The following is a 26846-nucleotide window of genomic DNA, read 5'->3' on the forward strand; positions in this document are numbered from 1 at the left end:
TCTAGGTGGATGGAATGTGATGTATGGTGACTATGTGTGAATGTGAGGTTATCAGAACTTTTGTATCTAGAAGAACTGAGTGCTGGGTGAAAAAGGAAAGAATTTGGTTTGCGTTAAGAAGTGGAGTTGATTTTTATCAAAGCCACATCGGACGTGATCATGCTGTGTCTATCTCACCCTTTGGAAGACCCTCTTCGCGGATCCAGAGGTCAGAAAGGTCGGATGACCTCGGGGCACCGGGGGTTGTAGAATAACCGCAGCATTGACTCTCCGGTCCAGAGATGTTTTCCGGGTCACAACAGATGGATGGAATCGTTTGCATCTAGAAGGACTCTTAGGGAGTCGGAACAGTATCAGCTTTGTTCTGCAGGAACCGTTTGCTGTGTCAGCAGTAGGCAGGGTTTTGACAGCTTGCCAAAATTGCTCTGGGTTAAAGAGGTTTTGCTCCAGACGGCCATTCCGTAGCATTTGCTAGAACTGAGTCACCGTCTCATGAGCTCTGTTTTAATATTCTCATATTATGAATTCTTGTCCAGTCGGAACGTGCCATGTTAAGGGATATTACCAAGAATCTCAGAACATCACGCCTTCTTTGAGATACCGGATGCTCTGATTTGGGGTAAGGAAATATCTACGTGTCATGAGTTTAACTTAACTTTAATTTGTCCTTGTGTCTGAGTGCAGGTAATGATTGCCTTGTCATTTCAAACATTACTAATTACCATACATATAAATCATTCAATGTAATAATTCATTTCAAACTTTCAGTAATTCAAGCACAGATCAGTCAACCTTATTGATTTAAGCACAGATTAATGAAGACATTATTATCATTTCACGAATGATCAACTCATATAAGCTGAAACAGTCTAACTCGTATAACAGTCCAGTCCGGCCTAGATAAGTAGGCAGGCTTGGCACAGAAGGACCTTGAGAAGGGAACAGTTTGCTGACACTACGTTATCATGTGTTCTGAGCTGCAGAGAGGCTCGGACTCCAGCTGATGGAATGGCAGGATCCAGCAGATTAAAGGCAACACATGTAGACTCCTGTCTCCATGTAGACCAGATATTGAAGGGGTCAAACTGTGCATGAAAACTGACCATTTGTGGACATTACAATAATAATCCTCCGGTCGTTCGGAGCAGAAATTATGTTTTCAGCTGCACAAAACGCACCAGGAACAGAAGATGCTGCTATTCATTTCTTTTATTTGGAAACCCGTGGCCTCATTGTCCAGAACTGCTGGAGTTTGTACAGCCTTCACACAACAGTTAACTATTTTTAAGAGAAATTAATGCAATCCAAAACTGGTAAAGACACACACTGACTCGATAACACAAACTCTTTACCAGAAAACTACCTAGTCGCCACACTGAGCTTCAGGTAGGACTACCTTGGAACTCCCCCTCGTTACGTCAGAGGTTAAGATTTAAAACAAAAAGTGTTTTTATAAGCTTTGCTGAAAAGTGCCACTTTTTACTCTAAATAAGGGGCTGTTATGTATTGTACAACAAATTACCCACAATAAGTGTGTCAAATTGTGTTTTTGGACAGCATTTTATATGAAATTAAAATTAATTTTAACCTGCAATTTGCTCTTTGAAAATCCTCACATAGCCATGTCTCCTGTAAATTTGCATTCACAGCCTCACCCAACTTGGCTTGTGCCCACCCAAAGGCAGCCTTTTTTATTTATTTGCAGCGAGGAGAGAGAGCTGAGTGTCTTGGTGATGGTGACTTTGCAACATGGCGAGGTGTGTGCATATCATTAATAATAATAATAATAATAATAATAATAATAATAATAATAATAATAATAATAATAATAATAATAATAATAATAATAATAATGTGCAATCCTGTTTTCAGCCCACCTCTGCATCAGCAAACTTCTGTATCTCAAAACAGGAGCATCATAGCTTAAAAAAAAGACTTATTAAGCATTGACTTACCCTAGAGAACACTGCAAATGTATTGAATAAATGAGTAAACCACACCTTTAAATATTATGAGTATTAATTAGTAAGACTCCAAATCCTGCTATTTTCTGCCCCTCAGTCATCTGAGTAACTTCTACTTTCTGAAACTGGAGCTCCAGAGTTTTTGTTCCTACATAGAATTACTCATAAGATATTCAGTCATACCATAAACAACAGCAAGTCTATTGGATCAATAACTTCATGTCCACTTTAACTATTTTTCTTGACCTTTAGTTACCAATCATTTGATTCCAAATTCAGCATTTTGACTTGGTAAACTGTTTTTTGTTTTGCTAGCTTTTGTCATTTCTTTAACTTATTGTAATCAACAAGTTGCAGCTTTAGATGAAAACCATATTTTTATTGCTCACTCTTCCTAAAGTAACTTTTAAAACCTAAAAAGTGTCACCCAAAAGCCAGAAAAGGCCCTGCATGCCACCATTCACTTTTCTGTGCATGTGTGACACGCTGATGTTGAGGCGCCTCATTAGAGCGAATAGGTAGAGTGGCTGTCATCGCTGACATCAGTATGAAGTGCACACAAGAGCAGAAATTGTGCTTATGTTGGCACGCTGTCTTCACTGTGACTGGAGGCCTTTCTGGATTGTTGCTGAGTGGGGTTGTAAAGCTTATGGCCGCCATGCTGCTGACCCTTAGAAATTATTACATCTTCTCAGATTCCTGTCTGTCACAATGGGATGCTTCAGTCAGAGTCTGGAGCTCATGATCTACATCGGTGAAAGATGAAGAGCGGAAAATCTGATAGTGCCTGATTGATTGGCTGATGTTTATGTGTGGTCCCACATCACTAACTCCCAAAGTGGTCCTGCCTATTAACTTTAGTTAAGAATAATTTCCTTGGAGATGTGGTGAAAAAGCTATTTTTTGGCAAGTGAGCAGGCATGTCGAATGACTCAATTAATCATTTTTAGTGGCAAATTGACAGCGTTTGTCATGTGCTGTTTTATCATAACTTTCCTGCTGTTTCTCATTGCATTGACCCACACCTTGAAATGCAGCTGAGATGCAAATATAGAGTGGGGCCTGCATGCACTGAGGGCCAGTAAGGCTGGGCGAGCTGTAATTGGGAGTTACAGAGTGCTCTCCACATGTTCTTTGCCATCCAAAACAGGTTATCGTAATAGAGCTCTGGATGTGTGTTGGAAAAGCCATTTGCTTTTTCAATGAATCCTGACTGGGTGCATAATTGTTTCCAGCTGACTGATCTGCAAACATGGGATCTGCATATGCTATTTTGGATTGTGGATGTTAGTGGGCTGAGCGGCAATGATCTGTTATCCCATCATTACATTCATTTGTCCGTTTAATGTAAACTTTGTGCACACCAGGGCAGGCCTGATAGCGTATCAAATGTAGCGAAACAGGATAATGTTGCGTTTTTAACTGTTCCAAATGGTTCCTGTATGAACTCCTGCTGATGTTGTAAGCCAGTCACCGCTAGATCAGCATAGACACACATCCCGCTGCTTTGCTCTTTAATGATTTCTATCATCTCTTCATCCGCATGGCAGTATGATGGGATGACATACTACAAGTCCTATTCTGCAGCAGTTATTTTCCGTATTGGTAATTTTCCAGCACGCGACTATAATGTGTTGTGTACTGTTAGTCTAAAATGATGATTACTTCATGTGAGTCATGAGCAGCTTAATCCATCACCAAATTCAAGCAGCCACACTCTTCCTCTTGTTTCTGGTGGCTTTGATGAATCTATGGCACCTTTGTGGGTGCCTCATAACTTACTGCCTTTAATACCAAGGTCTTTCAGAGACTTGATCTCGTTTCCCTTTTCTTTGGCTTTTGAACGTAGTTATTCAAGCTTTTTTGGTAAAGGAAAGAAGAAAAAAATATATCAGATTCATCACAACACAGATTTATGGCTCAGGCAAGGACATTTATTTTACCACTCCATCACTTTTAATACTACAATCTAACTGTTATGCAACGGATGCACTTGTATAATAATCCTCTTGTGTAATATTCGTTGTTAGAGCTTCTTCACAATGCTCGTAATAAACAGGAAAACAATACAAGATCTATGTATTAAAGGTTCTTTCACGTCTTTTTTCAGCGGATAAATAAGAAAAAAGAATAAGACTCCTCAACTAATCATCCCTTATTTCTTAAGATGGAGTGGGTTCAAATCTTTAGAATTGCAGTGAGGTGGGAGTAGGAGCCCCCCCCCCCACCCCCCACCCCCCCACTAACTCAGAGCTCTTCATCTTTCAGTTTAAAGTGAATGTTTCTGTTTATTCATTTAGCAGACGCTTTTATCCAAAGCGACTTACAATTTCTAACCTATAGGGCATGTTGTGATCTGTGGGGGAATCCGGAGTACCCGGAGGAAACCCACGCATGCATGGGGAGAACACGCAACTCCACACAGAAAGGCCGCAGCCGAGTTTCAAACCTGCAACCTTCGTGCTGCGAGGCAACAGTGCTAACCACAAGTCACCATACAGCCCTGTGTATGTGTATTTTCTGTGGCGATAGGAGGCAATACACAGGGCCGGATTATCATTGCAGGGGCCCCTGGGCACAATGTGCTTAAGGGCTCCGCAGGGCCACAAACACATTAGGGAAGATGGACTGTAGACAATTTTTTAGCCCGAAAACGATCCTTGTACTGCTTATATTAAATTATCTATGTGGACTCTCTGGGGATTATTTTGAGCGGAGAGGTGCAAAGCTCTGATCGTTGACGCGCTCCAGACAGATGTGTCCTGAGCACGGCTGCAGTAACATTATCAAAGTGTCGCCACCTCAAAAACAAATTTAACATGCAATCGTGTAAAAAAATCATGTGGTGTGTTTCTACTTCTACAACACCTGTCTCAAAAATGCAATAGTAGTTGATGCAAACATTATATCCAGCACAATAAGGAACAGCTGTCACTGGAGCATCACCTTTGGATTTACCAGTCAGCATGTACAGAACAGTAATATAAAGAATCACTGAACAATTTTAACATTAATTGATATGATTTTAAGCCTAGATTTGTTTTTTTTATTAGTGATCTCACTTAGCCTGTCTGTTAGCTCTTCAATCTAGTCCAAAAAAATGTATTTTCCCCAATTCAACTTTATTTTTATAGCTTTCATATGCCCCGGAGGACAAACAAAGTGCTGTACACCACTACTAAATCCATAATTAAAAGCAGAATTTAGCATAAAAGGAAACTGATAAAATACAACAAAACTATTCTCAGATACAAATTAAAAAGAAGGCAAGAAAATAAAGACAATCCAAATTGAAACAGGTAAACCACCAAGTAACTCCGGCCTCTATGTCCAAAAGCCAGACACAACAGATGCGTTTTAGTCGGGTCACTGTCAAGTGACCGGGCCTGCTTCATGTTGGCCAGCAGCTCATTCCAGACTCTTGGTTCCAGTACCGAGAAGGCACAGCTCCCGTGAGATTTCAGTCTATATGTGGGCACTGTCAATAGTTCCTGGTCTGCTGACCAAAGGGAACACCTGAGGATGTGTATTAACTATCTGTGTCTATACCAACCATAAACCATATAAATTCATACATCTGATGTCTATTTGCTACCAGGTGATATATCATGTTTCTTTTCTAGACAAAGGATTGCCAAATAAAATTAAAATAAATTAAAAACAGTTTTTAAAGTGTGCTAAATGAATGTAAACTATTCAGTATGACAATTATATATTTTTTATTAAAACCACCTTTTCTTGCGTTCCTTTTTCCCCCCTTTAGGCTTTCACTCAAGCAAAAATATCTATCCATGACAACAGCTTTGTGACTAATTACTTGAATGATGTAATTATAGTCTGCTAGGGTCCTCTGGTCCTGAAGGACTCACCAGAACACTCTTTAGGAGAACACTGGGATCTCGAGACACCGCCTCTGCATGAAGTAACGGGATGTGAAGTAGCCTCTCGCATCTATTCATCATGCCCACTACTCGGAGGCTTTCTCCCACTCATTAGAGCTTCACTTAAGCTCTCATGAGGAAGCAAGAGGGGTGTGAGCTGTGTGGTTGAGACAGACATACAGCGGTCAATTTAGTTGTTTTTTTTTAGGTGACCATGGGATTTAATGGAGGTGTACCACTTCCTACATGCAATCTTTCTCCTTTGGGCCATTAAACTGTGCATCAAATTGTCTGTAATTGATTGTTTTTATGTTTTGGTCTTTGACTCTGTCTGGGCATCCTCAGTTTTCTTCCTTCTGTTTTCCATCTTCTTTTTGTCATTCATTTACTGGCGCTCCTTTTAGCTCTTCTGTATCCTTCACTGGAGTGGTGGCACACGTTGGAGCTCTTCCTGTCATGAATATTGCGCATCAACTGCAGAGGTCAAATGGAATGGGTTTTGCAAGATAATGACTGGAGTGATGGTATGTGGGAGCCACCAGATTGTGGCATGTCTGAGCTTGTCATAAAACGACAGGGGAGGAGGATGCTGGATGCTCGCTGTGTCCTTTAACCATTATGAATGTCAGAAAAAGCTGTCAATATGGCTCTGTTTTCAGATTACGCCTCTCCAGCTCTCTGTTCCTCTCCATCCAACAACCTCTATCATTTTCCTGTTCATCCATGCAAAAGCAAAATAGTGTAAGTCCATAAGTTGCTCATTCAGTCACGTTTACAAGCAAAATCTGAAACGGAGCGACAACCACATCAGCCACCTCTGTGTCATCATGTGCTGAAAGCTAACATTTATTGCAACTGTCTTCTTGTTATTGGATACTTTGATGTCTCTCTCCAGCTTCACAAAGTCAGCGTGGCTACCTCCTTTTTGTCGCTCTCCTTTGCGTCTTGTTGAGATTTGCAGCTTTGTTGAGAATTTCCCTTCTTTACCTCTGGCTACCACGTTTAAAACCTGAGGAAAAATGTCAAGTTAACAGTAGGCATCAATCTGCCCTGCCGTCTTCCTCCACTTTGCTGCTCTAACACTGAGGTTCAGCTCAAATTACTTCCCATTAAGAGTCAATGAGCTGTTGTCACATTATAACAGGCACCAGGCTTGACAGCAGCAAAATAATCTGTTAAAGCTCACTGTGAAGTACCATACCATACCATTTTATTTATAAAAGCGCTTTCAACATGGCATTACAACCAACCAAAGAGCCGTACAAAATAAAACAACAAAAGCATAAAATAGTCGAGTCGTAAAATCAATTAAAAAATAATACAACAAAGAACAGCTGAACACACACACATCTGCTGTTAAATTTAATGATTTAGTGTACTATAAAATAATGCAAATAATGTATAAAGTTAAATTAAAGTTACTTCCACAAAGTATACAAAAGGTTTTTTTTTTCTTGTGTAGAAACTATGATTTTAGAGATATTAATAAATGTATTGTTCCTTTGGCAAAAAAGGAAGTTAAAAGGAAATTTATATCTGTGGTGGGGGTTAAACTATAGAATAATGCCAGTGTAAATGTTAGAACTTATGGTACATTTTTTTGTTTAAAAGAATGGTTTTGAAGAGAATTTTGGACGGTTACAAGAGTTTATAAGTTGTGTTGTAAATATAAGAGTATTGCGAACTTATTTGACTAAATGGTGTATATTTTTCTTCTTCTTCTTCTTCTTTTCTATTTTTGCTTAAATTGTACAGATTTGTGTTAAAAGGATAGACTTATTTGTTTAAATGGTTAAAAAGGACAGGCATAAATGATAATGATAAATGGCCCGCACATGTATAGCGCCTCTCAGAGTAAGGACTCCAAAGCGCTTACACTACAGTGTATCATTCATCCATTCACACACACATTCACACACTGATGGTGATGAGCTACGATATAGCCACAGCTGCCCTGGGGCGCACTGACAGAGGCGAGGCTGCCGAGCACAGGCGCCACCGGTCCCTCCGACCACCATCAGCAGGCAAGGTGGGTTAAGTGGCTTGTCCAAAGACACAACAGAATTCTCTGTCCGGAGCCGGGATCAAACCTGCAACCTTCCGATTAATGGACAACCCGCTCAACCTGTTGAGCTACTGCTGTAATGTAATGTTTTATTAATTACGTTATTATTATGTTTTTGACTGAATAAATTCAAATTCAATTCAAGAACGGTTCAAAAAAAAAACAATCAAAAATATTGAAAGTAGTCACACCACAGAAGGGGTGGTGAATTCCACATTTTTGAGGCACAAATACAAAAAGCCATTTCCCCACGAGTCCTCAAACACACCTTAGGGACGGTGAGGAGGAGTTTATCTGCAGACCTAAGAGCACGAAAAGGGTGGTAGGAATGGAGGAGTTTGCTTAGATAGGGAGGGGCCTGACTGTTCAAACATTTGAATGCAAGTAGTAGGATTTCTTATCTGGGCAGCTGTAGCTACATCGTAGCTCATCCCCACCAGCGTGTGAATGGATGAATGACTGATTGTGTTGTGAAGCGCCTTGGGGGTTGTAGAACCCTAAGAAGGCGCTGTACAAACACAGAACATTTACCATTTATCTGTATGCCAATTTAAAATGTCCAGATTATCATTTTTGGTAAGATTTGAAAAGATGACAAAGACCTGAAATAAATGACCCTCTGCATCATAAAGCAGGATATCTGTCAACCCAGGCTCACGTGAGGCTTGGTTGGACCTGTTTAGGTTCATGCAGACAATCTTTACATTTAGAATTGGCATACAGATAAAAAAAAACTTTAATTAAATATTCATTCACTATTTTACAAGCACAGAGAGCTGCATCAGATGAGCCGCGGGTTTCCGACCCCTGGTCTGGAACCTCCTCTGGCCCCTCCTATTTAAATTTTAATTAATAAGAATTTTGACGCCTCTTGTCCAAATATTGGCCCTGTCATTGTTTTATCCCACTGGACCGAACATGCATTTGTTTTAACATGAAGCATGGTTAAAATAATCTCATTCGTCTTAACATATAAAAATCTTCCTGCATTAAAGGAGACATAACATGCTTTTAAGTTATTCCTTTTTACATCTAAATCCTTCAGTTGGGGTCTAAATACAGTGGAACTGCAGTTCTTTGGTCTGATTTCCTCATTATTGTTGCTCTACAGACCCTCATCTACCCCTGTTCTGAGGAGAGTCTTGAGAACGAGCCGTTTTTGGGTACTGTCTCTTTAAACTGGAGGAGGAGCTGTAAACTCCGCCCCCCTCCATAGTGCAGACCTGTACTCTCCTCCCCCAGTCGGACTTTGTAGTTCTATAGAGAAATCATTATTTAGCATAGCAGATTTAGCATAGCATATTAGCATTTTTAAAACATGTGGGGAGGGTAGTTCATCAAGCTGTTTCAAGGCTGCTAACTCTCTCATGCATTTGTCTATAGTCACACACACACACCCGTCACTGCCGACGGAGGGATCAGCTAGCAGGCACGTGCGCGCGCGCGCGCACACACACACACACAAGGAATGCTGCTTGCTTATTTATTTCTATAAAAAATGTTTTAAAAAATGATACAGCTCATTAAAACACCATTAAAAGAATACATTTTATTAAGATCTCTATATATATATATACATACATATAATTATAAATAATTTTATAAGTAGTCTTATTTTATATTGGGTGTCTTAATGGCTGAAAATGGATAAAAAGCAGTTACATTTTAATTTAAAGATTTGAGATTCGAGTCAAAAATAAAGAACATTCCTCCAAATGTTCTTTAATGTGATCATTATAATTCTAATGCTTACAACTTTGTTTTTATTGTCTGCAATGCGTAGCCTATATCTTTATTAAATGTGTTTAGCTGAAAAGTGGTAATTCTCTCTAATGTGTACAGAGAGGTGGACATCAGTGCTGCAGTGAAATTCCCAAGATCAGTCTGCTTTGCTAACAAATATAGTTAAATCTTACCTGCATTCTAAATAAATACCGTTAGGTGAAAACATCAGTAGGCATTGAGTTATTGATACAATCCCTAACAGCTAGAATGGAAGAAGAGCATGCTGGGTCATCCTGGATCTGAGCCTGTTCTGTGTATTTACCTACAGGATGCAATAAATGTCTACAAGGCTGAGTTTGGACCATTACATCTAAAAGAAAACATACAATCAGTGATTTTTTTAATTGTTTACATTAATATACAAATTTTCTAAGTATTAACCTCACAGCAAATACGTAGAACAATATAATAAACAGGCTTTAGTAGTTAAACAGGCGTTGTGCACACAGGTGCTTTGTGTCTCGGTGCTGGTGGTGTCTAGGTCTCAGAGTTCCTGTCCTCCTGCCGTCTTCTGTTGTCCTCAGGATACGGATTGATGTTTCCTGATGATGAGGGAGGGGCAGTATGTGGGCTTCAAACTGGTCCTGGATAACAGTGGGAGACCTCCGTTGTCTGAATACTGAGACCAGAGGGTTGGTGAGATGCAGATCTTCTCTACCTCATCTAGAAACGGAGTTGGTTCAGGGAAAACTTTTCCAAAGACCAGTTCCATGATGTCATCGCCATATTCTGCAATGATAGACGATAACTTTAATGACATATTTTGTTTACAAGCAGCTTTAGGAAAGTTGTTTCTTTAGCTTTCATGTTTATAGTCACGTTTGTGTTTGTTCACAAGTTCACTTTGCTGCAGTGACTTCATATTTTCCTACAAATGTAATAAAATAGTGACACTAAAATTATACAAATGATTCCTTATGAAAGGAAGCTCATTAGAGAGCAGTGCAGACAGACTTACTACATGCTGCAGCTGTTTTTACAGGCCAGCTGCTGCTGAATTTGGGGAAAGTTATTCTGCACACATCCAGATCAGATGGTCGATTACAGAAAATAATGTAATTCAATAATTTCTAAACAGATTAAACAAGTAAAACATCAAATAAATCACTCTGCTGTCATCAGACGGAGTGATTCAGGGGGTGAGGTGTTCTTAATGATGAGGGTGGCTGAGGTGTGTCATCACTCACTTTGGTCTGGTCCAGCTACCATCTCTTTACTGGTGGGTCTCCTTCCTCAGTAGGTGACGTGAAATGCCAACATCTGAACGTTCTGTGTTCCTTAGAAGAGAAGAAAAGTAACATTAGCAAGCTGGCTAAATTATTTTTTACTAGCATCTCGGAGAAGCAGATCTTCACTTACCTAAACATCAGACCAGTTTGTCCCAGCTGAGCTCATCAGGGCTTTAGTCTGACAGCCTGTCAGTGAAACACGGCTCCAGTCTTCTGGATGTTGACTCTAAAAAGCAAAGGAGCATTTTTACTTTTGTTTTACAGCCGATTTTATCAGCTTTCCGACGCTCACGCTCATACAGACGGTGAGCTTTGCTGCGTATGACTGATAAAGTTAGTTTTTATATCTGCAGTGAGACAAAAAACTAACCTCACTCCACTCAGAGATTGTTCTTTAAAACTATTAAATCCACTGTGTTGACGCACTTTAATGACTTTGTCACGCTGCATTTTAGCTGATATGGGACTTTATTTACTGGATGCTAAGATTACATCACACTCACGTAGAATAACACACAGGCTCTCTGCTGTTACAATCAGTGGGAGGTTATCATCTGGTGTAAAAGAAGGCGTTGATCAGAAATCACGTTTTATTCCACGAAAATCAGCCAAATCCACATTGATCTGGGTGCTAACTTTACTAGCATACTGTGCTAGCGATAGCAAGCCGGATGCTAACGCTTTAGTGCTGCTAATGCCCGTAAATCTAAAGTAAAGTTTGTCGACATTTTAGAGTGATATGAAGCTTACCGCTCTGCTGCTGTGTCCCGGTGCTGCCACATTCAGATGCAAATGACTCCTTTTAGATAGATGAAGCCCTCAGTACTTACTAGCCTGGAGACAGGAACGAACGAACCACGCGCACGCGCGCGCGCCCACACACACACACACACACACAAACACAAACACACCACTTTTTCTTCTGTGTTTTTTTAGCAGTAGTGTCATCAGTTCCTGGGTTTAAATACTGCCACACCACCCTTCCTTAAAACGAGGAACAGTTTTGAGCTGTGTGTGGCTAAAATACCCAGACATTCTGCATTTTTCCAATAGGACTACAAAAAATCTTAGCGAGAAGAAAAAATGGCGGATTGGCTCTGTGTTTAGCCAAGGGCCATTACCATATTTGGTAGTTATCCTGACTAAATTAATTACTGACGTAATGGATAATGTAAAAACTGAACGGGTGGACAAATATGCCCAAAACTTAATTATTAAATATCTAAATAGCAACTCCAGTGAATAATATAAGCCTTTTTGCTCACTTAGACACTTAAAATGTGAAACACACTGTGTTAATGGATAAAAAAGTGGGTTTTTCATGTTATGTCTCCTTTAAAACTTTAAATATTTTTAATCTTCAAAGCTATATTTCTCCATCTGTTCTCTCAGATTAATAGATGATGACTTGCTTGTGAAAAATGGCCCACTTTATGCTTCAAAATGAAAAGAAATGGGACTTAAAAAAAATATTGATTTTAAGTAGAGATGTGTGCATTTACCAGAGCAACCAAAAAGGTTCATAAAGGTGTGTTTGTGATCCTTTGTGATACATCTGCTGCCTCATCGGTGCTCCTGCAATCATTTGAAGCCTAATTGCCCTAGGAGAGAAGGTTTTCTAGGTGCAGATGTTCACAGCTGATTGCACCAGACCCCCATGACGATAAGCCTGGGCCCGGATGAGATAGGCGACCTTGTGAGCAGGTTCAGGGTTTTGTCAAGGATGCCCCTGATGCTCCTTATTTAGACCGCTTTGCTAAAGTGGGATGCTGAGATGGATGAGCGCCCTGAGTGAACACGTTGCAGGGATACTGGATGACAGCAGGGAGTTCCATCATTTAGCTTTATGTCTTCACTCCAACTACCCCCACCCCACCCCCCAACTGACTTGTGATTAAACAGTCACACTTACGGCGAGCTCCTAGGGAAGATTTACAGTGAGGATACTGCTGCAGCAAACATACACGTACCACAAAGACGCACAATATAAAGCAGACATTAACGTATCTCTCAATTGAGTGTACTGCAACACGCCATGATGAAATAAAGCACAAGCCATAAAACGGAAACGCAAAGAATGAACAAGCAATTGTGTCGCACGGATATATAAATCCTCTTCATTTAAAGCTTGTTTAAGGCATGTCTCCTGCAGTTTGCTGGAATTCCATTTACTGAATATGAATAAAAAGGTCAAAATATTGTGTTGTTGCACATTCTATTTTTCACAAAGATGGTGTCTGTCTTAAAAAGTGAGTGACAGACACTCATGTTCTGACCTTCCAAGCAATTAGCCTGTGCTGGGTTTCCCCTCGAGGAAATCGAGGAAGTTTCTGCAGGAGGAGAAGGTGACAGGGAAATCACAAAGGCTTGGTCCTCTCAGTCGTAACACAGTTAGGGCCGAAAGCAATTTCAATTCAATTCAGTTTATTTATATATCACCAAATCACAAGAGTCTCTCAAGGCACTTAAAAAAATACACAATCCAATACAGTTCAGTTAATTAAGCCAGTCAGTAAAACGTTTCCATATAGGAACCCAGCAGATTGCATAGCGTGACTAACAGGCGTCAGTGTCTTTACAGCAATCCTCATACTAAGCAAGCATGTTGTGACAGTGGAGAGGAAACTTTCGTTTCTTTCAACATCACAGGTTTCTGGTTCTGGCATAAAAGTCTCAGTGAAGATATGTGTTTGCATTCAAAACCTAGCTTGTTCTGTAGATTTGCCATAATAGCTTTAGCTGCAAGTCCCACCCATTAAGTCTACTGGGCCGTTTCCAAGTACATACCTCAGTTCAGGTAGCCTGGCCAGCCATGTCAATGCTTCCTAATGGGAAGCAAAGGGCCTGGTAATGCTCCCATTCAAATAACCCCGACCCCTGAGAATTCTAACCGAGCCAAATAGCGCTGAGCAGCGTACATCACACACCGCGATGCTCAGTTTCTCATTAACAACAAGGGCGATGTATGAAGCACAGTTCACTGCGGCTTTTTCATCTGTTCAAAATGACTTCTACATGTCTAGAAGACGCACTGAAAAGCTTTCTTCTAAAGAAAGATGTGTGCACCTTCGCCAGACACCATTTTTGATGACGGCTGAAAAGCTACAGCTTTGCGTGATACAGTCAGCATGTCCACCTTTTTTCTGAGCTGGCTCTTGTTGCTCTCTGCCTCAAAGTTTCCAGACTCGTCCTCTGTGTAGAACAGACAGAGGGCAAGTCTGGCATTCCAGGCTACAGGTCAGGTACTCGGTTGGTCCCCGAAATAGCCGGGTAAAAGTCAAGTACAATTACCAGGAAGTTCCGATAGTGGAAAATAGGCTATAGCTGCTTGTTAGCTCCTACTTACGAGGGCTCCTTTTCCCTCATAACTGAGAGAAACACAGTGTTTGAAACAATTTCAGTTATTTTTGACACAAGCAAAACACTAAAAAATAATACCAAAATAAACACATATTTGCGTGCACAAACAGAAGTGAAATAAAACACAGTGAGAGTAAACAGAAGAAGTATCCAAGCCTGTATCTGTGTGACACATGTACCTGTCTTCTCTGGCTGAAATCCTCTCATCACCTTGCGCCACAGACAATTATTGCCTTTTCAGAGCCGTGAAAGGAGCTGTCAGAAATAATATTGTCTTTTGAAGACATTGCTTAGAGACTTTTAAGCCATTTTCTATCGACCAGTTTACGACTACACCCATCCAAGTATGGGACAGCCGTGTTTGAACATGTCAGATTGTGAGGATGTTCATTTTTATGTCACTGTCATGCCTTTATTAAATACAACTTGTTCTGGTTATGTTCTGCAGCCACTAGGACTTCTTGTTTATTTTTTCAATTTAGTGCTTAAAACCATTTAAAAAGTCCTTTTACTTGGTTTCAGTTATCCCTTTGCTTATTTAAAAAATGTATTTCTAACAAAACCCTATTCATTAGTTTCCGCTCTATCCTCCAGAGGTCAGGAGAGAAAACATTTCACACCTCTCCAGTCAGCATCTTGGGACAATATATCCTCTTGGTTTCTGCATAATTTCCAGAGGGTGACTTGTTTCTTGTGTTACATGACTCAGCAACAACAGTGCTGCTTTTTTTTTTTCATTTTGGTAAATGAGGTCTATTTAGGCGCAAATTAGTTTTTAACAGGTCTCTTTCATATGAACAGTTCCATTTGTTAATTACTGGAAATAAAAACTTGACTGTGCAGGTTAAAGGCTCATTATCAAATCAGTTGAGGGATTTTCTTAACTAATAGTCTTTGTGTTATCATCATTGTAATTAACAGAAGAACCTGAAGTGGGATTTGTCATTATTCTTAGGTGTAAACTGAAGGTTTTTGTTTTTCTAAAATGTGACTACATGGAGCATCTAGTTCAGCTGATCTACACAGGAAATGCAGTGGTACAGTTAGATGCACTCCTCATCTTCTTTGATCGCCTAAACCTGACAGATGCGATTCATCTATCCCTGCTTACAGCCGCGCATTAACATCCCCTCTCCTTCCTAACACAGTTATGCACAATTAACACAGTAGCTCTTTTACAAAGTGTGTGTGTGTGTGTGCTTGTGTGTCAGAGCTCCAGTTTGCTGCAGCCAAGTAACAAGCGCAACCCAAAATGGAGAGAGTCGTGAATACCAATGCGTTGTACCTCCCGTCCCTCGCAAAAAGTGATAGTGATCTCTGTGTGTTCCTCTTACTTCTGTTTCTGCTTGATGTCATTTTTTTCCTTTTTTTAATTCACTTGTAGAAATACATTAGCACAAAGCAGGAGATAACTCAAATGCATGATTTGCAGCAGAGTATATATAAAATTAAAATGGAAAATGGAGACGAGATCAGATACAGTGGTGCTATTCTGGAAAACTCTAATTTCCAAGTCAGATCTGTTGGTTCAGCGGTTTTTTTCCCTGTCTTTAACTTTTCTGTTTCTGATTGTCTTGAGTGGATGAAAAACTGCATGCATTTAAAGGGTTAACAACAACATATTTGTTCATAGGCCTTGCCTAGGCTTGTTGAATGAATCAGTGGTTTAATTTATAAATTTTTTTACATTTAAGCTTCATAAAATGTCTTTGCCCAACAGTCCATCCATCCTTTTCCACTCATCCGGGGTCGGGTCACGAGGGTAGCAGTCTAAGCAGAGAGGCCCCTTATAGTTCCCGGCCATGTCTTCAGCTCCCCACGAGGATGGGTTAAGTGCAGTGGACAAATTTCACCACACATCCGTGTGTGTGTGTGACAACGGATGGAACTTTAATCTAACCCTTCCCTATCTTCAGCCACTTGGACCAACTCATCCAGGTGAATCCCAAGGAGTTCCCTGGTCAGATGAGAAACATAGCCCCTCCAGCGTGTCCTCTTGGGTCTTCCTTTAGGTCTTCTCCCAGCTGGATGTGTCCGGAAGACCTCAACAGGGAGGCGTCCAGGAGGCAACCTAACAAGCCACCTCAACTGGCTCCTCTCGATGGAGCAGGGAGTCAACTCCGAGCCCCTCCCAGATGACTGAGCTTCTCACCCTATCTCTAAGAGAGAGCCAAGACACCCTGTGGAGAAAACTCATTTTAGCCACTTGTATCCATGATCTTGTTTTTAAGGTCACTACCCAAAGCTCGAGACCAAAGGTGAGCATTGGAACGTGGATCGACCGATAAATCGAGAGCTTCTCCTTTCGGCTCAAGATCAGTAAAACTCCCACATCAAAATCCACGCCACAGTCATGTCTGCCCAACTGATTTTTGGTTTTCCATTTAAGATCTGGATCTGCAGCTTAAACATCAAGTGCCATTTCACATTCCTAAAAGCTATAAGAACACATGGCAAGAAAACAGATACATGGGTATTTAGCTTAGCATAAACAATGTAAGCAAATACTAGCAACTAGGACGTCGTGTGAAAAAGTTATGCACATTTTTCTTGCTGGAGCTGAATTAGATTTCTGACTACTTTATGACAAAGCACTGCTGTGGCCAGCTCTAGCTTGTTTTCTTAAAGTGACACTCTGGAAGGTATTGGAACAGTCAAGAATACAACTGCTTATGTGAGAGGCAGTTTGTGCCAAAAAAACAAACAAACATATTTAGTATGGACCATGACACTTATAAATGAAGAAAAAATCATAGTACGTTTACTCATTGAAGTCATTGAAATTTCATTGCACGCCATACCTGTTTTTTTAATAAAAAAAACTTTCGTATTATCAAGTCAGTGTCATCTGCATGACCCTATCATTGGTTTTCATTAATATACAGTCCAACACAGCAAAACAATATACTGTTTCCCACAAAACCGTCAACACGTTTGGACATTTACTCAGCTAGCCGTGTAATAATTCTGATCCTCGTGCTGTGACACTTCTGCTGATTCTATATCAATAACCTTAATGTTTGCTGCGCTGCACCTTTAAATAGAATGGGAAGTCAATGTGAAGGTCATCATTTTTGGCCAGCATGGCTCTATATTCCCCAGAATAAAGAGGAGAGGAGCTGCACCGGCAGACTCTAATCCTCTTTAATTTGTTTTCAGATGAGGATTTGGAATACCAGCCTGCTCCCTAAGCAGAGATCACATAAGAACGTGGGCTGGGACATCTGTCTACTTTTCCGGCAGTTTTTAATACAGGTTTGTTGATCACTATACCCCACCCCCCAACGAGTAAATCTGATGCTGAGCTAAGCAGTTGTTTTTTTAATTGTTTTTTTTTAATCTTTTTTGTACGAAGACCAAAAGAGCAAATGTGATTCTTTAGTGAAAATAAAAAGCTGACTGTTCTGACATAAATAAAATAAATAAATAAATAAATAAATAAATTAAATAAATATCCATCCATCTTCTTCCACTTATCTGGAGTCGAGTCAGGGGGGCAGCAGCCTAAGCAGAGAGGCCCACATTTCTCTCTCCAGCCACTTGGGCCAGCTCTTCCGGGGGAATCCCAAGTCGCTCCCTCGCCAGGCGAGAGACATTGGCTTTGTCCAAATTCAGGGGTTGCATGCTCATGAGTACCCATCCTCATTGGTCTCAGGAGAACGTGTTCGTCCGGGACAGGTTACACCAAACAGCTGTGAATTTGAACAGTCTAGCCTTAAATAGTCCTGCCTCTACTCTACTTCGGTGGATGTCCTCCTGTCACTAAGAAGAAGCTGCAGAAATGGAGCACACACACGTTTTAAACTTTTTCCTTGTTTTGTTAATGTTTGAAGAGCTACAGCAGACGCACTGCCTGTGTTCTGAGAAATTCTGTTCCCCTCAAATATTATGCTTCCTCTAATAACTGAGGGAAATAAAGAACAAATATTTCCAAATTCACATAACTTAATGTCCATTATAAACAATCTCAAATAAAAGATGGTTAAACTAAGTGAGATTACATCCATTTCTTTGTTTCAGTGCTGTGATGTCACTGGTCTTAAAATCCGACCTCATGAGCATGTAACCCCTAAATTTGGACACACCCATTGAGGGTGTCTCAATGCCAAGGAATCTCACCTTGATGTCTTGGTTCCGCCCCGGATGCCTAGGAGATATGTCATCAGGAACCGCCAAGGCGTGTTCCAATGTTCATGTTCTACCGAGGTGTATGTTCTCTGTTTGTAGCTGTTTAGCTAGCTGAGCAAGGATACACGAGAGGTGCCTTGTAGCCTGCCCATGGTCAAAGATTTCCCAGAATGCAGTGCAGTATTTTCAAAAGGATGGGGCTTCAGAAGCCAGCAGCTACTTCGGAGCCAAATTTCAAGTTTAAATGTAAGTCAACTAATTGTAGCTATCAGGCTGATATCAAAATATATCCAAAGAAGATATCTATGGTTGGTTAGTTGCTTAGTAGTTGCAGCTTCGGTGGCTAGCAGGTAGTAACTCACTTCCATATTTAATTTAACCAGTATATACACAATTTAAAAAGTAGAAGGCTCGTTATACATTTATATCAAAACTTATACATCTAACATTACCTTTTGCGTCACATGAAGCTATGTGCTGCAGAAGCCACTGTCATGTGATGCAAGTATGTTCCATTTAACCAATTTCTTTGGCCAAGGAAGGACAGTGTCCTTGTCAGCAAGGCAATGCCTTGCAAGGCCAGGCACCTTGACATTGAGTAACACCCATAGTCCCTCCAGCATGTCCTGGGTCTTCCTTTAGGTCTCCTCCCGGTTGGACGTGCCCGGAAAACCTCACCAGGGAGGTATCCAGGAGGCATCCCAACTGCATGCCTGACCCACTACAACTGGCTACTCTTGATGTGGAGGACCAGAGGATCTACTCTGAGCCCCTCCTGGATGACCAATATTCTCACCCTATCTCTAAAGGAGGCCCAGACACCTTGCACAGAAAACTAATTTTGGCCACTTGTATCCACAATCTCATTCTTTCAGTCATTACCCAAAGGTTGACCAAAGGTGAGGGTAGGAACATAGATTGACTGGTAAATCAAGAGCATTGTCTTCCAGCTCAGCTCTCTCTACACCATGACAGACTGGTACAATGCCCACTTCACTGCAGATGCAGCATCAATCCACCTATGGGTCTTGCACTCCTCACTCGTGAACAAGACCCCAAGATATTGTAACTCCTCCAGTTGAGGCAGGACCTCATCCATGACCTGGAGAAGGCATTCTACCCTTTCCGTCCAGGGTTTCCCCAGAAAATGAGTTAAGCCTGACGGATTCGGCCATCGGCGTGTGTGTGTGTGTGTGTGTGTGGTGGTGGTGGTGGTGGTGGTGGTGGGGGGGTCGTGCACTCCATCCCCGCAGCGCTCATCCGTGAGAGTGGGGTGGGGATGGTTGCACACATTCCGCTGCTGTTTCTCACCAGTATCAGCTGATGGAGGTTTCTAGTTTTGTTGCACTGTTCATGTCAGCAGACACGGTAGAGTCGGGAGGGGGGCGGGGCATGACACCTAGCCTGGCGGGTGGCCACGCAACCAACATCATAGTCTCAGATTTAGAAGAGCTGATTCTAAATAAATAAATAAATACAAATAAATGAAACCCATAAGGATGGAGTTGAGAGCATCGTCCTCCTCCTCCTTATCCCGCTACAGTAAACAAAGCTTGTAATCATGTTTGGCTGTGTCCTATTTCACCTTTGTGTCAGCAGATAAGGTTTAACTGTGGAAACACAAGAGATAAAAAGAGAAATAAAAGCTTTGCTTGCCATAATACACCTAACTAATTAACCTAAAAGTGTTTAGTCAGTGAGTACAGCTTCAACAACTAACTGTGCACGTTTAAACAGCGCTGATGAGATAAAACCTCAATGCAGCTAAAGTGATAAAATACATCTTGAGAGACAGAAGGGGTTTAAAAGCTACTCAAACTATGCCGGCTATAGGTTGGTGGTGCATGCAGTGAGCTGGCAGTCCTTTAATCCTTGCCATAGCCTTGACAAATCGGCCTGCGAGTTTCATTTTTATCCCCCTTTCCAGTATTTTGAGCTCTAGAGTGATGAACAAACCCTGGTTCGCCTTTCAGGCCTTTGATGCAATATCCAGCCTTGGATTACAGCCTTGCACTGACCAGATTGGTACTGACGCACTGGGTTAACAGGTGGATGGTCTCAGAGCATTCAGCTTTGAGGCAGACAGACATACTTCAGATTAAGGGGATGAAGAATGTATAAAAAGCTTTACCAACCTTTATATTTATAGAAACAGGGACATGAAGTAAAACTTGACTTGAAGAAAAGAGAGCTATTACATAAGCCTAAAACCTGTGAGGGAATGTGTAGCTGTGGAACGTCTGAATTTTTGTTTATCTGTGCAAAGTTTTTAATATTCACATTAAAGGGGCATTGTGTTACCTCTATTGCACTCATTTCATTTCTCTTTCACTGAAGTTTGCGAACATCTTTAACAGAAATTTTGAATCTCAAACCAATTATAGAGGTCAGTCTTTCTCCAATTGGTGTGGTTTGATCATATTGAGACATACCAGGTTTGAAAATATTATGTGTAACAGAATTCCTGCCTCAAGGGAAGTTGGCAGAATAACTCAACTTCTTGCCTTTTCTTCCTCAGCATTGTCTAATCTCTAAATGTTTAAATGAAATGAAAATAAATGCAACAGTGACATAGTTGGTAGCCCTGGTTTCTTTCAGCAAGAAGGTGTTGGATTAAAATCTCAAACTGGGGTCTTTCTACATGGAGTTTGCACGTTCCACCTGTGCATGTGTGATGTCCTACCACAGTCCAAAACTATGACTGTTGGGGTAATTGCTCTCTCTCAGACTTAGAGTCCAAGACCATGTATACCAGGGTTTTTCCTGTATTCAAATTTGAGTGGCGGCCGCCTCCAGCTAATTTTGTGCCGCCCCAGCCTGATTTCACTCTGCCCCCAGCTATATGGATGTTATTTTAACTGCAGTTGCAGCGTTGCGCCACTACAGGAGCGCTGTATCAGCAGCAGGGCACCGAAAAGCACTAAAACCGGTGCAGAAAAAGATCAAATATTGCTTTTCTCTCTAGTTGGTACACATCTATCGTTGGTGCTATGGATGTCCTGACTTTCCCCAGGCTCTTCCATTGCAGAGCAGGGCTGTACAGTGCGACGAAAAAACAGTCTGTGTGCGTTCGTCTATTTTTACACGTAGCACTAGTGCAACATCTTTGATTACTATCTTGCCCAGAACTTTATTGAACAAAAGTTACGTAAGAAAAATGCTTTTTACTGGCACACAGCGTGGTAATCTGGATGCAGTGAAGGAAAATAAAGGAATCAGCAAAGGCACAAAGGCAGAACCAGTCCAAAGTTTGGGATCAAAAGTGCAGCTACACGCAGATTGGCTAATGCTAAAGCTAATGGGTAGCAGTCTCACGATCAAGTGGTGCACAGAAAAATATATGATGATCGTAAAACTAAGGAAGACTAAACTCTACAAGCGGATGAAAAGTCCCCACCATCCAGTTATTCTGCATCCTGCAGCGCTATGATCAGAACCGCTGCACACAGGAGCAGGAAGTACGGCAAACTATTGTAGTATATAATTCACAAACGCTTCTATCTTTGAACAGAATTTAAACTGGATTATTGCCAACCCGTACATTATAGACATGCCACCATTGCATTGTTGGCAGCAGAAATTAAATGTTATCACCATTTCCAATATAAATGCATGTTAATGAAATGCATTATATTTTACTGGATATTTTTATGTATTCTTTTGACTAAGATGAGTGTTATTAATACAAACCTAAAAAAAAAACTAAAACTATAAATATCAGATGGGAAAAAGGGAGTGTCAGGGACTTGCATAAACCAGCCAGGAGAGCACGGATGATTTTCTTGACGTCTTAATTTATTACTTCTTTTCTTTTCTCCAAAGAGGGTTCCAACCAGCACTTGACATTGCATAACAATGGACGTAGTAACAAAGGAACCCAAACTCAGGACCTGACTACAAACATGTACAGAAAAGACCTCTACAAACACAACAGGATCAACTTAAATAGTGGCTGATCAGACCACTGCCAACACACTAGGGTGGGGAGACATCAATAAACAAAGCACATAAATAAACTACCCCTAACAAATTCATACAAATCAGTCCATTATGTCTGAGTTACTTAAAATGAATACATATTACTATCAAAATCCAACTACTATTTACAAAAGAGAATAACTAAATACACAAACACAGGAATCTTCTCCCTTGAGAGTTGGTATGACCCAATGGTGCTGATTAGGCCAAGTGATCTGCTACAGCTGCTGCAACTCCAAGGCCACTGGCAACTCAAAGAAAACACATTAATCATACAAACCCCTACAGACTAAAACCGATGAGTAACTGAATGTGTGCACTTCATACAGTCACCCAAACAGTCAATCCATAGAAACAAACACCTTTGTTCAAATTAAAAGAAACATTAACAGTCATTTACTTGAAGTGTGACAGCAGGGCAGCTGTCACAGGGAACTAAATGCCAATCTAATGCATATTATTGAGCCTTTCATAATAAGAGCCTGATAACTTTGTTGTTTTATTTCATATTTTTTAGCAGCAAACCAGTTTTGTTTCACTTGAAATGTTGTCAAATATAATATTCTATTAATCAACAGAAGCTTAGATTAGAACACTTAACGAAAAAAATAATTGGCCTTTAAAAAAGTGAGGCAGTTGGATGCACAGAGTATGTATGTGCTGGCGCATGGTCAGGATGGTACCACCTCTGCCTCAATTTGAGCCAGGAAAAACCCTGAATACATATAACCTGGTTTACTTTAAACAAAAACCAAACCTCCATCTTGGGAAAAAAAAACTTGTTTACACAAGACCTTGTTTGCAGCAATAAAAGCCAGTATTGTGAAGCACATACATTGGTGTGGAATGCCTATAGGCGAAGGCAAGTCCCCAAATCGTTGGCACCTTTGCTATAAACCATTACTTGGACGTGGAATAACTAGGTGGTGGGCAATAACCACCCATCACACCATCCTTTGACTATGGTCTTCTACATAGAGCTTGTAAAAGCCGGTGTAAACACAAGTCACACAATGATATGTCAGAGCATTTTTTGTTATGGGCAGTCCATCCATTCTCTTCCACTCATCTGAGGTCGAGTTGTGGGGGTCAGCAACCTGAGAAAAGAGGCCCAGACTTCCCTCTACCCAGCCACTTGGGATAGCTCCTCTAGAGGTATCCCAAAGCATTCCCTTGCCAGCTGAGAAATATTGTCCCTCCACCATGTCCTTGGTCTCTCTTTAGGTTTCCGCATCGGTTTGACAAGCCTGGAAAACTTCACCAGCAAGGCATCCTAACCAGATGTCCGAGCTACTTCAACTGGCTCCTCTCAATGCGGAGAAGCAGCAGATTTACTCTGAGCCACTCCCAGATGACCAAGCTTCTTACATCATCTCCAAGGAAGAGCCCAACAACCCTGCAGAGAAAACAAAGTTTGGCCGCTTGTATCTGCAATTTCATTCTTCTGGTCACTACCCAAAGCTCATGACCATAGGTGAGAGTTGGAACGTAAATCAAGAGCTTCACCGTCCGGGTAGTTAAGTTGCTAACCCTAAAAACCAGGATTTTTTTTAATGTGCACAACAAAAATTCTGACAATGAAGAGCTCACAAATATTCACTTTGATCAGAGTTTTTTTTAAACAATTGTTTCAATTAAATTAAATTCAAGTTTATTTATATAGCGCCAAATCACAACAAGAGTCATCTCAAGGCACTTCATATAGTAAACATTCCAATACAGAACAGTTCATTAAGCCAATCAGTAAAAAGTTTCCGATATATGGAACCCAGCAAATTGCATCAAGTCACTAAGTAGTGTCAGTGACTTTACAGCAATCCTCATACTAAGCAAGCATTTTGTGACAGTTGAGAGGAAAACTCCCTTTTAACAGGAAGAAACCTCCAGAGGATCCTGGCTCAGTATAAGCAGCAATCCACCATGACTCACTGGGGATCGAGAAGACAGAGCAGAGACGCAGGCACACACCAACACTACCCCCCACCCCCCCACACACACCACCCCCAAGTAGTAGAGGGTGGAAGGTGGTCAGTATGCCCTCCAGCAATCTAAGCCTACAGCAGCATAACTACAGAGATAACTCTGGATAATCTATCCTATTTAGATGGAGGCATGTTGGAGGCAGGGCAAGGGAGAGCCGTCTTTACCAACTGTGTTCTCCACCTCCCTCTACTCCCCCCACTTGTCCAGATCTGGGCTAACATCAGATTTTAACCATAGGCCCTATCAAATAAAAATGTTTTAAGCCTAGTCCTAAAAGTAGACAAGGTGTCCACCTCACGGACTAAAGCTGAGAGCTGGTTCCACATGAAATGAGCCTGATAGCTAAAAGATCTGCCTCCCATCCTGTTTTTAGATATTCTGGGAACCACCAGTAAGCCTGCAGTCTGAGAGTGAAGTGCTCGGTTAGGAACATATGGTGCAATCAGGTCACTGATGTATGATGGAACTTGATTTTTAAGAGCTTTACATGTGAGAAGGAGGATATTAAAATCTAATCTAAATTTAACAGGCAGCCAATGTAGGGAAGCTAAGACAGGAGAGATATGATATCTCTTTTTAATTCTCATCAGAACTCTAGCTGCAGCATTTTGGACAAGCTGAAGACGTTTAACTACATTCTGTGGACTTCCTGAGAGTACTCCTGGAAAGTATGCTTCTAATCTTAGCAATATTCCGATGGTGGAAAAAGGAAATCCTACAAACCTGTTTAATGTGGGATTTGAATGAAATGTCCTGGTCAAAGATAACACCAAGGTTCCTTACTTTGTTCTTGGAGATTAATTTAATGCTGTTCAGGTCAGGTGATTGACAAAGAAATTTCCTTTTCTGAATTTCAGGTCCAAAGATGGGAACTTCAGTCTTGTTGTGATTTAAAAGCAGAAAGTTTTGAGTCATCCAATTTTTTATGTCTTCAAGAAAAGCCTGTAATCTAACTAACTGATTAGGTTCATCAGGGTTAATGGATAGATATAACTGAGCATCATCAGCATAACAGTGGAAGTTTATCCCATGCTGTCTAATGATTTTATCACTTGGAAGCATATATATATATATATATATATATATATATATATATATATATATATAGTAAAAAGAATTGGTCCAAGTACTGAACTCTGTGGTACTCCACAAGTAACCCTGAAGTATGAAGAAGATTTGTCATGTACGTTTACAAAATGAAATCTATCAAGACAGGTAGGATTTAAACCAGCCTAGCACTGTTCCTTTGATCCCTTAAACATGTCCATGTTTGTGGTGCCATTTATCTTGACAATCGTGTGGATGATAGATTATAGAATACCCAGCTTTGTGTATACATTGCCTAAAGTTTCCTTAGGTGTGAGTGTGTACATGCATGGTCTGTGTCCTATGTGTCCCTTGTCGCGGGTGTATCCTGCCCTTTTGCCCAACGACTGCTGAAGATGGGCGCCGGCACCCAGCGACCTTGCAGGAATAAGAGTATTGATGGATGAAATACAATAGTAGGAAAACTAACACTACTCTCTGCCAGAATGAATTAAATGTTCACTGTGAATTAAAATCAGATGTGGCACCAACCCCTGCAATCTGTGCATGTCAAGCAAACCCAAAAAGATTAGCCATCTTAATTGAGGTCAGTTTTTGTCCACCCTTGTTTTTCTGTTGACAGCCTAGAAAATAAAGAATGATCTGTCTTTTTGAGTTGCAACATAAACAAAGGCACAGTAAAAAAAAAAAAAGAATGCTGCTTGTAGAAGATGTTTTGTGCATTGCACAAGTGAGGCTTCAGTAGACAGAAAGCAAAAGCAAAGTGGTACAAAGGTGTCAAGAATAGCCATTGACACAACATGAAGCGACACTCTTAACAGCAGCAAATTCTCTTAGATAAACCGAATCTGCAATTTATCTTCCGTGTCTGTTAGATGCATGCCTCCAATCAACCTGCTTCACATTGAAAAAATAACAATAATTGTTTACATTGGGCATCTTCTCCAATCTCAGGTTGTGCTGTTACTCGTGACCCTTGGCGAACCATAGGTCTGCAAGTTGAATGAACAAACGGTGACTGATACCGTGCCCTGAGAGTCTTTGGGTTGCCAGGACAACTTGCTTCCTTGGTAACAATGTCCTAATTTTTGTTAAACCTTCATTAGCATGGCATCCAGGTCTTGTTTACCTTATTAAATACAGGAATGCTTGTTTAAGCACTATGGTACATTTTATTCCCAGAGCAACTTGTTTGTTTGTTGACTGTATTTTAAAGTGATGAAAACATTTTCAACACATGCTTTTGGTTTGTGTCTAAGAAAAACAGTATTGCATGCAAAATAGAATAATTACAATTGAATGCTGTTCATCTATACTTAAAAAAAAAGATGTTAATATATTTATATATTTTTTTCAACCTATGCCCTGTGCATTGGTTATATTTTTAATGAAAGATGACTAAAATAAAATAAATACATTTTATTTA

General features: G+C 40.6%; 1 protein-coding gene and 1 long non-coding RNA gene across 3 annotated transcripts in view; one reads left to right on the forward strand and one right to left on the reverse strand.

Annotated features, from left to right (window-relative positions):
• igsf21a (immunoglobin superfamily, member 21a) overlaps positions 1–26846 on the forward strand; it is a 352933-nt gene that overhangs the window by 59950 nt on the left and 266137 nt on the right. The window contains exon 2 of one of the 2 annotated variants that reach the window (XM_070549546.1): positions 23615–23864. The exons of the other annotated variant lie outside the window; for it this stretch is intronic. Within the exon in view, the coding sequence (XP_070405647.1) occupies positions 23672–23864 (193 nt within the window). The 5' untranslated portion in view covers positions 23615–23671. The remainder of the gene's footprint in view (positions 1–23614; positions 23865–26846) is intronic. 2 annotated transcript variants of the gene reach the window in all.
• Positions 9380–12190, reverse strand: LOC139068898 (uncharacterized). The gene is made up of 4 exons (XR_011520147.1): positions 11675–12190; positions 11055–11150; positions 10883–10972; positions 9380–10424 (listed from the first exon to the last, which is right to left on the reverse strand). It is a non-coding gene; the product is annotated as an uncharacterized lncRNA (long non-coding RNA).

This window comes from Nothobranchius furzeri, chromosome 3 (assembly GCF_043380555.1).
Source record: "Nothobranchius furzeri strain GRZ-AD chromosome 3, NfurGRZ-RIMD1, whole genome shotgun sequence".
NCBI classification, from domain to species: Eukaryota; Metazoa; Chordata; class Actinopteri; order Cyprinodontiformes; family Nothobranchiidae; genus Nothobranchius; species Nothobranchius furzeri.